Source organism: Doryrhamphus excisus, chromosome 2 (genome assembly GCF_030265055.1).
Source record: "Doryrhamphus excisus isolate RoL2022-K1 chromosome 2, RoL_Dexc_1.0, whole genome shotgun sequence".
Lineage (NCBI taxonomy): Eukaryota > Metazoa > Chordata > Actinopteri > Syngnathiformes > Syngnathidae > Doryrhamphus > Doryrhamphus excisus.
This window is the reverse complement of record NC_080467.1, coordinates 2,820,225-2,833,628: the sequence shown is the minus strand read 5'-3', so window position 1 is coordinate 2,833,628 and position 13,404 is coordinate 2,820,225. Positions and strand designations below refer to the sequence as shown.

General features: G+C 39.5%; 2 protein-coding genes across 8 annotated transcripts; one reads left to right on the top strand and one right to left on the bottom strand.

Annotated features, from left to right (window-relative positions):
• Window positions 1-101: 101 nt before the first annotated feature.
• LOC131117139 (gastrula zinc finger protein XlCGF8.2DB-like) lies at window positions 102-4,995 on the bottom strand. Of its 3 annotated transcripts, XM_058064527.1 has the most exons (3): window positions 4,571-4,995; window positions 2,545-2,607; window positions 104-1,559 (listed from the first exon to the last, which is right to left on the bottom strand). In XM_058064527.1, exon 3 carries the CDS (start codon window positions 1,507-1,509, stop codon window positions 493-495), a length of 1,017 nt encoding a protein of 338 aa, XP_057920510.1. In that variant the 5' UTR covers window positions 1,510-1,559; window positions 2,545-2,607; window positions 4,571-4,995; the 3' UTR covers window positions 104-492. The 3 variants fall into 3 exon arrangements, with proteins under 3 accessions (XP_057920511.1, XP_057920510.1, XP_057920509.1); XM_058064528.1 differs by lacking the exon at window positions 2,545-2,607 and having other exon boundaries at window positions 102-1,559; window positions 4,691-4,995; XM_058064526.1 differs by having other exon boundaries at window positions 105-1,559; window positions 2,545-4,995.
• Window positions 3,825-13,358, top strand: LOC131117175 (tetratricopeptide repeat protein 38-like). 5 transcript variants are annotated; one of them, XM_058064533.1, is made up of 12 exons: window positions 3,861-3,956; window positions 4,516-4,559; window positions 4,896-4,973; window positions 6,130-6,211; window positions 6,371-6,422; window positions 6,523-6,840; window positions 9,014-9,185; window positions 10,288-10,461; window positions 11,102-11,177; window positions 12,806-12,925; window positions 13,030-13,089; window positions 13,216-13,358. In XM_058064533.1, the coding sequence occupies exons 6-12, from the start codon at window positions 6,834-6,836 to the stop codon at window positions 13,342-13,344; spliced, it is 738 nt and encodes a 245-aa protein (XP_057920516.1). In that variant the 5' UTR covers window positions 3,861-3,956; window positions 4,516-4,559; window positions 4,896-4,973; window positions 6,130-6,211; window positions 6,371-6,422; window positions 6,523-6,833; the 3' UTR covers window positions 13,345-13,358. The 5 variants fall into 5 exon arrangements, with proteins under 5 accessions (XP_057920512.1, XP_057920516.1, XP_057920515.1 ...); XM_058064532.1 differs by lacking the exon at window positions 6,371-6,422 and having other exon boundaries at window positions 6,627-6,840; XM_058064530.1 differs by lacking the exons at window positions 6,371-6,422; window positions 6,523-6,840 and having other exon boundaries at window positions 3,862-3,956.
• Window positions 13,359-13,404: the final 46 nt, after the last annotated feature.

Sequence of the window (13,404 nt, the reverse complement as noted above, 5' to 3'; positions counted from 1 at the left end):
GTCTATGTATTTTATTTCACATAAGCTAACTATTTAAATATGTAAGCAAAAAAAAAACTACTTTTAAATTTAATTTTTATTGACTCCATTATTCTGATCAAACCAAGGCACAGGAATTCCAGACGAGATCTGGGTGGGTGATCATGTGACCAATCAGACACATTAAAAGACACACAATTTTGTGATACACATAGAGTTGCTAACTGTCTTCTCCAGTCTTCTCCAATTGAAGAGCAGTTTCAGTGGCAGATTACTATCACTGTCCTTCTCCCCAGAAAGACTAGTTTCTTATCTCTTCTATTTTGCCTTGATTTAGTTTGAAGTGATTAAGTTTGGCATTTTTGCAGATTAAATCGTATCGCTGGTCGGATTTGATCAACAGAATTGTCCCGTATTTGAAAAGGGACAAATACAAAGTGTACAATGTGAATAAACAACAGTTGACTGGCCAAACGTGCCGTCATGGCGTCAAGGGGTAAAATTCCAGCTGCTTCATTTCCTGCATCCGTTCTCACAAGCACACTTGTGATTGTCGACCTGGTACTTAGTCGGGAATTGTTCGTCACACGCTCTGCAACTGAAGCCTTTCTCGTCCGTGTGCGTCGTCATGTGTCTTGTAAGTGTTACTCTGTGACAAAAGTTTTTGGCGCATATCGAGCAGGAATATGGTTTCTCTCCGGTGTGTCTTCTCGCGTGTATTTTCATGTCTCGACTGCGTGCGAAACCTTTACCGCACACCGAGCAGGAAAAGGGTTTCTCTTTGGTGTGTACCCTTTCGTGCACGGTCAGTTCTGACCTCTGAGGGAATCTTTTACCGCAAAATGAGCATGTGAATGGTTTCTCTCCGGTGTGCATTTTCATGTGTTTTTTCATATCGGCCTTTCGCACGTAACCTCTGCTACACACCGAGCAGGAAAACGGTTTCTCTCCAGTGTGTATTCTCATGTGAGCTTTCAAATGCGCCTTCTGAGTGTAGCTCGTGCCGCAGAATGAGCACATGAATGGTTTCTCTCCTGTGTGGACCCGTATGTGCGTCTCCAAAGACGACTCGCAAAGAAAGGCTTTGCTGCACTGAGAGCATTTCCAGTTTCGGTCGCTGTGATTTCTCATGTGCTTTTTCATTTTTCGTCTGCTGTTAAACGTTTTGTCACACTGAGAACATTTCCACTGTGTGCGGTCAGCGTGGCGTGTCGTCGTCGCCGCCTTGGAGTGGTCGTCAGTGTCAGGAGACTGTGATGTTGTGACGTCACTGTCCGATAGTGGAGCTATGAGGCTGTCAGCTTTCGAACGTCCGCGGTGGTCTCCGTCAGCGTCTGTTGCCATGTGCCGAGTTGAGCTGCTGCTGCTGTTGCGTGGTGGCTCACTTTGACCTTTGTCTTCATCATCATCATCACTCGTCACAAGGACACAAAGGACCGGCAACTCCTCTGGTTCCTCAAGATGCTCTCCCTCCTGAGTGATGCTGTGGTCCTCTTCTTCCTCGGGGTCCTCAGGGTGCTGTGGCTCCATCCTGGAGCTCCTCTCCTGCTGTTGCGGGGTAAGGTCTTCTTCACCGACATCTGCAGGGCACAGTGCACATTTATGTTGGTGCTTAAATTCAATGCTGACATCACAAATAGTAACCAACGAAGAAGAAGCTTCTAAAAAGTTTGGTTTACCATCATAAAAAACACAATAATATCACGCAGAGGAGGACGTAAATAACTATTATTCCAATTTTTTGGATAATGTTATACACTGCCCGCCCAAAAAAAAAGTATAAAATTCAAATTTTCAAGATCAATCTCTTGTACACGAAGATTGATTGACAATAGTCTGCAGTCAATCTCAATGCAATGGGCGGGTTCTCCCTTAGCCAATCGGGACAGTTGTGACTCAAGCCTTCGACTCTTCACATCAGTATACAACACCCTCGACTTGTAGCAGTCGTAAATACAATAACAGACACAAGACAGCACAGATAGATTGCTCTAATACACCACAAGGACGCAGAGCACTATTAGAAATGTGCAAAATTGCACTTAAAAAAAGCAATAAAGTACATTGTTTGTGTTCAAAATAGGTTGAAAAGTTCTCAATGGATTTGGATGACATTTTCAAGAATTGTTGAAGATGGGACATGGAAGAACTGATTCAATTTTGGGGGTGATTTGGATCACAGGAATTTTTAAAAAAGGATTTTTTAACATTGCGAGATAGGACAATTTTTGACATTTGTGCATATTAAATCCATTTTTTTTTTGTTTTAATGGTCAGAGCACTTTGGAAAAAAATACAGGCCAAGTTTAAAATGTAGATTATTTTGGTGTGAATCACAAAGGGGGTTATTGTGACGACTTTTTGTTTTGTGGCAAGTTGACCTTAGTTTACCTTACTCGGGAGTGTTTATTCCTCCAGCAAATATTGAAACATGGGCAATGTCAGCACATTGATCGATCAATGTGTAACGATCCGCCCCTCCTGAGAAAATTGACCTTCACGGACCTTTTCAAGAATCGTATTATTGAACAATAAAGCTTATAAACAAGCGACAGGACTACTAACCTGCTCTGCGATGCTTCTTGAAAACGGCGTCCAGTAGTTGACGTTGTCGCTCGTTCTCCTCTTCTGTTACAAAAAGTGCCTCCTCGTACTCTGCTATGGTTCTTTCTATCACTACAAATATTTCTTCAACAACCGCAGCTAGTCGCTGATTCACCAGCTTTCTCAGCATTTGTACTTTGCACATTTTCACACAATCACAACACCTTACACTCGCACTCGACCGCTACTGAGCTGACCGACTGGCTCGCGCATGCGCTTAAGCCACCTTGGTTGTTTTCTTCTTCGTCTTGTTTATGGCGGGTCGCCAGCAACGTTTTAAAGGTACAGCGCCACCTACTGTGTCGGAGTGTGTGTCCTGAGGATGTGGTTGACACACAAATACAAAACATTATTTTGCCTATTTTTGGACATGCAGCTGAGATTTTAGTAAAGATTCTTTTGCTTATAAGTTATTTTAAGGTCATTTATTAGTTTATTTACAATAATGAAATAATATATTTGTAATAATATATTTGTTATTATTATTACTAGTCTTTACATCCAAGCAAGATTAAAAATCTATCTGGCATTTCCTCTAATGGTGGGCAAAACCGTTCATTTCAGTGTACCGAAATTATCATTCCGGTTCAGTAAAAAATCCGTTCATTTCGGTCAATTGGTCGTTAGCCTGTGATCTCCCCCTGTGCATAGACCCGGTCAGCAGTGTCGAGGCATTCCGTTCAGTCATTTTCACGTTCGTTCCGACTCTGAACTGACTCTCCAGCCAGAACAGACTCAACGGGTATTTTAGGGGCGGTGACCTCGTTCATTCTAAAACTAGTTCTTTTGACCTGTTCGTTCATGACCGACACACCACTATTCATTCATTCATTCATTTTCTACCGCTTATCCTCAATTTTCTCTATATCAATATTGCCTCCAATATCGCCGTCGTTGTACTTTGAAAGCTGTAGCTTCTGGGACGACTTTCGGAAAGTGTAATTATTGTAACTTTACGGACATCTAGTCAAAGTCAGGTAGAAACACAAGGACACGCGAGATAAATTGAGATCGTTAAATTTCAAGTACTTCCGTAGAATGCCCGACGTTGGTCTGGCCGCCATGACGATAAGCAGAATCCATTGTAAACATTGTATGGGACATACAAATATTGCAGATTTATAACACTGGTTGTTGTAAATCAACAGGACATTGAACAAGCCTTAAAGTGTATATTGTGTGGGACTCCAACATTGTACGTAGAAACATTGTACACTATTGTCTGCCTGGCTCCGCCCACCTCAATTGCTCACCATCATGGCAAACAAATTTGTGGATGTTCTACCCACTTTCACTCTAGTTTCCTCGACCTTTGAGTTGCAGAGTGTCGTTCGAAGCAAAACATGGAAGCTGTGAGCTTTAGAGACTGTCAAGTGAGTGATGGAATTTAGGGAAAGAAATTGACTTTTTTTGTGACATGCTAACGTCTTGGAATAGAACATTTTCAATTTATTTGTAAATGATCTTCAGGATGGTTTGATAGATGGTCTAGTGATGGTCAACAGAAGCTTTCTGAAGCTTGTATTGAAAAGGGGCTCATTATTTGAGTTAGTTAAGTTAGTTGAGTTAGCAACTTCTGCTGGATATATGTGAATATATGTCTACATTGGGCAAGTACTTCATCAAATATTTTTTTGGGGTGACAGAAATAATGTTTTTTGGAAGGATGGGTGGCTATATGATGAATCAATCACCAATCAAACTTTTCTTGTTTAAACATACGCCATTGTGTGGTCTTCTTTTGCTAGCCATTGTGACTTGTTGACATTTAACATAACAGAATAACAAAAATAAACATACATAGTAATGTACAACACTATTGTGTATTAGCTCATTTGTGCTGTGAGGTCCCTGCCTCCATGGGCCCCATATGTGATCAACCAGCGGGCAGGCATAATTCTATATAATACCACATTATAACTAATATTTCAGGTGTATTTCTCGGACCTGGGAGAAGAAGTTCTTAAGAACAAGTAGTAAGTATTACCACACGTCTTCTCTCGCAGGCTCCATCTCCATTAAAACAGCAAAACTCACCACAAATCTCATCCCTGATTCATATCCTCATGTTATAAACCATTGAATCAAGCGAGCGGGTTCTACGCACCAAACGGAGCTTCGGACCGTATCAATCCTGTGACTCTGTGGCCAAAGAAATCAAGCGTCGACACAGTGCTTTGGAACGACTGTGTTGTTTTTTTGACATGTGCCAGAGCCTCATCTTGAGAAGGATCATCACTAATATAGGCTAAAGTTATTGTTACTAAGGTTTTATTACTAGATCTTAACTTGTGTGCCTTTTTCTCCCCTAGGCTTGGAGAGCAGAGGGTCTTCCATTGTCCACCACCAGTAACGAAGCTTGCAAACTCTATGATGCAAGTCTAACTCAAGTAGGGCAATAACACTCACACACACACACACACGGGTGGTAATAATGTAGAGTATAGTAAGGCTATGGATTCCCAGCAGTGTGACGTGTGGTGTCATAAAGGGTTGCTTTGTTTTGCCATAAAGGACAGTTTGTCGCTTTGATGTTCGAACATCAAGACGGGAACAGTCTGGCTCTTTGACGCAAGGTTATTGCGTCCCGAGGATGGTGGTGTTGCTGGATGACATTGCTTTGCACGCCTCTCCAGAGTGCTTAAAGTGCTTGTTTATGACAATATTAGTTTGAAAGGTTACAAGTGGATTTTTGCTCCACCTGTCATGGCGTTTGTGGTGTTCTGTCGATGCTATCCTGTGCCGGCCCAAGCTGCGTTTCTTGTTGCTCGCCCACTTTGAACTGTAGTGTCCCACATTTGTGACGTTGTCCTGTCTCAAAGTCAGCAAGGGGCTGAATGTCCAACGGTGTTTGCGTCGGGAGCCTGCGAACGGTGGCATATGTGCATATCGCCACGAGCGGTAATTAAGTCTGTGGACTTAAGAGCCCGTCGGATCTACTCTGATCCCACACACCCCCAGCATGGACTGTTTTCTCTCCTGGCGTCGGGGGAGAAGGCTCCGCAGCATCCGCTGTAGAACAAGCAGGTTTAGAGGCAGCTACTTCCCCCTGGCCATCAGATTGCTCAATGCCAAATAAGCCCCTCTACCTGCCCACACGCACACGCAAAACTTTAAATTGTTATTATTTATTCAAAATTATTTAAATTATTAGTACACATTACTCCTTACACTGTACATTGTTCACATTTGATGTCATCTATTTATTCTCCACATTATTATTATTTATTATTTATTATTTATTATTTATTATTTATTATTTATTATTTATTATTTATTATTTATTATTTATTATTTATTATTTATTATTTATTATTTATTATTTATTATTTATTATTTATTATTTATTATTTATTATTTATTTTATCTATTTATTATTATACGGGAGCCAGGCAACGAAATTTCGAATTTCTTAAAGGGCTATTTTATGATAATTATCAGCTCAACATCGGCCTAAAAACTGATGTTGGTTAATATCAGTATCAAGATTTTCCCTTTATGAAAATTAATATATTTTTAATTGTCTAAATGTTGCTTGTTTTCCAGTTCGTGACGTGGCGCAACATTGAAAGCGTTGGAGGATTAGAGGGATGCGTTTCTGCTATCAAGATGGCTGATCCTTATTTTGGTAACAGCATGTATTTGAATTGTTATTGTTGCAAATAACTGTAAAAGTGAAGTGTTTATTGTTTGCACTTAGTCCGTGTTACCCACATAGAATGATATTTCTGTGTAGAATAATAGTGTTGTGTGTTAACTTGCACATCTACATTTTGCACTGTTGGAGGTTCTAATTAGAGCATGAAAAAGAAGCGGGAGTGAGACAAAAACAATTTTGAGTAAGTCTATTGCAAACAACTGAAGTAGATCATTGTCAGCTGATCAAAAGTTTCATATTATAGCTAAAAAAACTGAGTCATTAATGGAATGTTGCTTCAGGTGGCAAAGATGGCTTCATGGAGGGCATCCACTGTCTGGAACCGGTGTCCATTTTTGTAAACCTCCCTTGCCAACCATCCCCAAATGTTGTCAATTGGATTTAGATCAGGGGAACACCCAGGATGGTCCAAAAGAGTGAGGACCATTCCTCTGCAGGAAGTCCTTTATAAGGCGGGCATTGTGAAGTGCAGCTTGTCCTGTTGAAAAAGCCAGACATTACCACACAGACGAGGACCGTCAGTCACATACCCAGCTGCTGTTTGACGCCCCTGCACAACCCGAAACTCCAGAAGCACCCCGGATCATGTTGGATGTCAGGTGAGATCTCCTTGTCATGCCAGTAAAGTTGGAAGCCATCGGGACCGTAAAGGTTCCATTTTTTTCTCAGAAAAAAAAAATGGGGGTGGCGTGGCTCAGTTGGTAGAGTGGTGGTAGAGTGAAGGTCGTGGGTTCGATTCTCCATCCTGATTATGTCGAAGTATCCTCGGGCAAGATACTGAACCCCTAGTTCAGGGGTGGGCAAACTACGGCCCGGGGGCCACATGCGGCCCACCAAACGTTTGAATCCGGCCCGCCAGTTGCTTTTAAGTATTTCAACTTTTAACATACCAGCTGGCAACATGACTTTCAAGTCGGATGTCTTATTCAGTAAAAAAAAATAATAATAAATCGTAGTTTGATGTGGTCTGATGTTTAAAGTGCTCCTGAAAAAAAGGAAACAAGAACATATAGCTGATAGTATGACAATTAAAATTAGACAAATAATTCAAGGCGTAAAATTATAAAAAAATATAAAAAAAACTATTAAAAATTATTTAAAAAATTATTAAAAAATATTAAAAATTATTAAAAATTATTAAAAAATTATTAAAAAATATTAAAAAATATTAAAAAATTATTAAAAATATTAAAAATTATTAAAAAATATTAAAAATTATTAAAAATTATTTAAAATTATTTTAAAAATTAATTTTTAAAAAAATATTAAAAATTATTAAAAATTATTAAAAATTATTAAAAATTATTAAAAATTATTAAAAATTATCGAACATTTTTAAAAATTATTAAAAATTATTAAAAAGTATTAAAAATTATTAAAAATTATTTAGAAGTATTTAAAAATATAAAAATCATTAAAATTATTAAAATTATAAGCGTAAAATCATGTGTGTTAAATATATGTTCTGGCCCCCCGCACAATTTTGTTAACTCAATGCGGCCCATGAGTCAAAAAGTTTGCCCACCCCTGCCCTAGTTCATCAGTAGGTAAATGTGCTAAAAGTAAAAGACCGTTTACCAAAGACCATAAAACTTCTTCCACCTTTCAATGTCCCATTTTTAGTGCAAAGAGGCAATTTTGTGGCGCTGAGGCCTTTCTTCTTAAAGGGGACCTTTTCCACTTTTCCGACCTTTAAATGTAGTCAGACTGTAGTTTCAGATAATGAGGTTCGTGCATTTGGACGTGAGCCCCAAAAGATGTTTGAGATGGCTCTCAACTCTCGGTTTCAGAGATTTTTTTCTAACACTGGCTCTCTGTGACATCACATAGTGCCAGGCTTCCTTATATGGGCGAGCGCTGTAGGCCAGATACGCTCTCTGCCCTCCCCCAAGCTCTGCTACTCCGTTTACGGAGGAAGGGTTTCTTCTAGTGTAGGGGAAAGCTAAATTCCAAACGAGGCAAACATCAGTCAGAAGTGGTTGGAGTTTCTGTTTCCCAGCAAAAGAAAAATATTTCAATCTGTCAACGGAATTTGACACTGGACTGTTTTGTGAACATCGGCCATTATGCAGCTGGACTAGTCGACAAACTTGCTGAAGCACGACGCCTTTTCCAGTATGGAAAGAGTGGAAGAGTCAGAAGAGCAAGCAGTAAGTAACAATTTATTGGTGTCCGAACTGTTTTTATTTCTTGTAAGTCAAGATGCAAAAGTTCTAGTCTGTGTAGTATTATAGAGTGTACATACAGGGAGCGGGGTGCAAATTCGTACTGAGCACGAAATCAAAATACAGCTGAATCGGTGCAAATTCTGGAAATTAGGAGTCCACAACTCAATGTAAACTGACGAAAAACTGGCACAATAGGTCCCCTTTAAAAGCCTTCTCTGGGAGATGCCGTCTGATGGTTATTGGACTATACATTCGGCACCAGAAGGTGGATGAAGTGTCTTGCCCAAGGACACAATGACAGGGACTGGGTGGAGGGAGCGAGGATTGACCTTCCGTTTTCTGGATAACATGCTCTACCTTCTGAGCCACTGCCTTTTAAAGGCTGTGCTCTTAAACTTTTGATCAGCTGAACAGCCTTTTAGTCTTTAATTTAACTTTTGCAATAAATTGCTTACTCAAAATATTTCTCTCACTCCCATTTCTTGTATAGTTATACTTCGAACCTTCTTAAGAGACAATTAATTTTACTAATAAAAGTGGATTAGCGATGTCAGTGTATGGAGGGAAAGTCCAAAAATGCCTGGTATGATGACTCTTCCTGCAGTGATGGGGCATGTGGTAAGTGCAGGTGTGGAACTAGTGGGAACAAGCACCTCCCCCCGCCTGGATGAACGCCTGGCCAGGATTGTGAGGACGGCCTTGGAGCTGGCCAAAAATCAAAACATCACACAGCGAGAGATGCTCCACGTCAAAGCCTTGGAGTTATTCGCACAAGGGTAAGTAAGCTTTAGGGTCAGGTGATGGGGAATTAGGACTACTGTTTATTCATATTTGTGATTAAATTCTTCACGCTCTGTGATTGACCAATCACACTCAAACAACTCAAGTGGTGAAGCGTGACACCAATTTTTTCCTCGAAATGTGTTTTTGTCTTATTCCATGAAGTCATCAGAAAACAGCCGTGCTACCTACAATATAAGAATTCTGTTAATTTTCAGTTAGAAGTACACAGACTGTCTGTAACCTGACTTGACTGGACACAACTATAGGTACACTCGCACCGTGGCACAAGAGCGGCATCAAGCATTCTGCATGTATGGCTGGCATAAGCGTGCTAAAATATTACACCCCTCTCAGTAAGTTGTAGTATTGCACCTGGCAATCTTAAACTTGTTTCATAAAATACGCGGTGCATTTCACAAGACAGCGGGCACGATCGTGCATCAGTCACTGACAATGTTTTTCTTTTTGTCTGCTTGCTTCGGCTGGTGATTATAAAGTCAGTTGGAAAATTGTTTGTATAGTGCTAAATACGGTGTTTTTGAGAAAAATACATTTTATATAAAATATTATAATTAGAGCATGTATGTTTATTGTTGGGTTTATATATTGGAACGACTTATGTTTTTTTCATTTGGTTGGGAAACATACCCGTTTGGAATGACTGGTTGCAGATCATTTCATTTCAAAATATTTTGAAAATGTTCCTTGTAATGTATTTAGTTGTAATTTGATATATTGCATTGTTTTCAAAGCAGCTACATTTTTCCAGAAAATTTACATTTGTACATTTTTTGTCTGTAATTACTTTTATTTGCGTAATATTTGGACTTTATTCTTGTAATTACAATTTTTTTTGCAGCCTAATCTTCTCCCAGAATTGCACCTTTGTTATTGCTTCATTACTATTTTTTATTACATTGATTTGGCTTTTTATCCAGCATATTTTATAAACAGTTTCCAAAGTAAAATAAAAAAATAAAAATAAAAACAAATAATTTAGAAAAGATAAAAAACACAAAAATATGTAAAATTCTTATTTTTCTTTTTCTACAAGTACAACTTCAATGCCTTTTTTTGTTGGCTCCTGCTTTGTAGGAATATTCCCAAGGCGTCTGATGTTTGGGAAGATATCCTGATTGAACATCCCACAGACTTGCTTGCCCTCGCCTTTGCCAATAGCGGCTACTATTTCACAGGATCCTTTAACCGGATGAGAGACTCGATTGCTCGAGTGCTGCCTCACTGGAAGCCACATATCCCTTTGTCCAGGTAAGCTGGATTTACATTCATTCATTCATTCATTTTCTACCGCTTATCCTCAGCCACGGGGGTGCTGGAGCCTATCCCAGCTGTCTTCGGGCAAGGCGGGGTACACCCTGGACTGGTTGCCAGCCAATCACAGGGCACATATAGACAAACAACCATTCACACTCACATTCATACCTATGGACAATTTGGAGTCGCTAATTAACCTAGCATGTTTTTGGAATGTGGGAGGAAACCGGAGTACCTGAAGAAAACCCATGTGTGTACGGGGAGAACATGCAAACTCCACACAGACATCGAATTTGTGTCTCCTAGCTATGTGCTATCCACTCGTACACCATGCAGCCCTAGCTGTGATCAATAATAGCAATAATAATTACGACCACACAAATACAGCTTTAAAAAAAACACATATTTTCTAACCGTTTTGACCTCTCGTTCACATGAAAACATGGAAAACTGCAGCCAGGGAGAATATTTTGGAAAACTGCTGCTTCAGCATATATGTCCTCATCCCTAGTCCTAACAGTCGTTGGACATCAGTTAATGGCTGTCATGGTCTTGAGCCTAAAAATTAACATTGGAATATGTGCCTACTTATTTTATAACAATGGTCGTTTTTTTTTCCTTCTTGTGCCCTAAGATACCTGAAAGGAATGTATGCCTTTGGTCTGGTGGAGACTCAATGCTACGACCAGTCGGAGAAATTTGCGATGGAGGTGAGATGGTCTTCATCCTTGGTGTTCTTGTGTGTCTGTGCCGTTTAGGTCTTCATCCTTGGTGTTCTTGTGTGTCTGTGCCGTTTAGCCGCAATGAGTGCTTGTTGAAAGTAAAGTCCACATTGGATTCTATAAAAATGTGAAATACATACTGTTGAAATACCTACTTTCCTTTTGATGGCTAATAATGAGCAACTCGTCCACGTCTCAGGAGTGGCGATTGACTCTGTTAACAATCGGTCAGGCATGAACCTCCACAGTGGAATACCATCCAATTTGGGACACTGATGGAGCTTCTTTTTATTCGGCTTTATTATGCTTTTTCCAATTTTATTTTTCTATAAATGTAGTTAAAATGTTGTATTCTCGTGTTAAACGATGCCAAAGTTTCAGATAATGAGGTTTGCGTATATTTGGAAGTGAGCCCTGAAAGAAATTTGGGATGGCTCAAAACGCTCTAATATCCTTTTACATAAAATTTCATGTAGCTATTGTTGTATATCAAATTTTGTGATTAATTATGAGTTAACTATGGACAAAAATCAGAATAATCATGATCTGATTAATCACGAAAATGTACAAGAAGTTGAAATAGTTGGAAACATGGAAAACAATGGCTTGATTTTATGAGAACAAAGACAAAATGTTGATAAAAAAAAGTTGTGTTCTAACAAGTAAAAATTTGCAATTTTATGCAAATAAATTGGTGTACCAAAAAATGGCCTAAAAACAGCTGGGATAGGCTCCAGCATACCCACAAACTTAATAATAACCGGCATAGAAAATTGATGGATGGATGGTTGGATGATTAAAGAAAAAAAAATGTTTTCCTAAGTTGTAATATTATGAAAAAAAAACAAAAATAAATATGTAATTTATGGATTATTGTGTTGAGGAAAAACACAAGAATTTTTATGTAAAAAATTATAAACAATTAAAAAAAGTAGAGGAGTTATTACTTTTTACTACAAAAACCTTTATGAAAGAAAATTTTAATGTTTTATTTGCACAATATTAATAATGGGGCGGCACGGTGGTCTAGTGGTTAGCGCACAGACCTCACAGCTAGGAGACCAGGGTTCAATTCCACCCTTGGCCATCTCTGTGTGGAGTTTGCATGTTCTCCCTGTGCATGCGTGGGTTTTCTCCGGGTACTCCGGTTTCCTCCCACATTCCAAAAACATGCTAGGTTAATTAGCGACTCCAAATTGTCCATAGGTATGAATGTGAGTGTGAATGGTTGTTTGTCTATATGTGCCCTGTGATTGGCTGGCCACCAGTCCAGGGTGTACCCCGCCTCACGCCCGAAGACAGCTGGGATAGGCTCCAGCACCCCCGCGACCCTCGTGAGGAAAAGCGGTAGAAAATGATTGAATGAATGAATGAATATTAATAATGAACGTTCATAATCACGGAACTCTTGTAGTTATGGTTACAGGTACCTTAAAAACAAATGATTGACAGTTAAGGAAAAAGTGAGAAAGTGCATTTCTCACCTTTTGAATGATTCATTCATTCATTCATTCATTCATTCATTCATTCATTCATTCATTCATTCATTCATTCATTCATTCATTCATTCATTCATTCATTCATTCATTCATCCATTCATCCACCCTCGTCGGCAGGGCCTTGCTTTGGTTCCAGATGATGCGTGGTCCATCCATTCTCTGGCTCATGTCTATGAGATGAAAGTAGAGCTGGACAAGGGCTTGAAGTTCATGGAGAGCAGAGAGAAAGACTGGCAGGTATAACCGTCCACTTGTCGACTCTAATGAGTTCTTTTCCAATGGGAATTAGGTGTGGAAACCCTGGGAAAAGGTCATTTAAAGGCACCTTGTGTAAATTGCAGGTATCTGATAGGCTGGCCGGTCATAATTATTGCCACTGGTCACAGTACTTCATCGAGAAGGTAAAGAATGAAATGTGTTTTCTCACTGAAGTGCAGAGTTGACAGTGGAATTGTTTTTTTTTAACATGCAATCGTATCTCAAGCCTGATGTTATTTCAATTTCCCTTGCCCCCCCCCCCTCCACAGGGGCAATATGAGGCCGCACTGCACATGTTTGATACTGAGGTTAGTTTATTTACACATGTACACATGAATGCATGTACCGGGCGTGTGCAAATTCCCTGGATGATAGTTTGCCCTTTGAATTTAGTTTAATAATGTAACCGAGATGTGACGTTGATGCTACTGCTAATGCTATAGCAAATTTAGCATTAC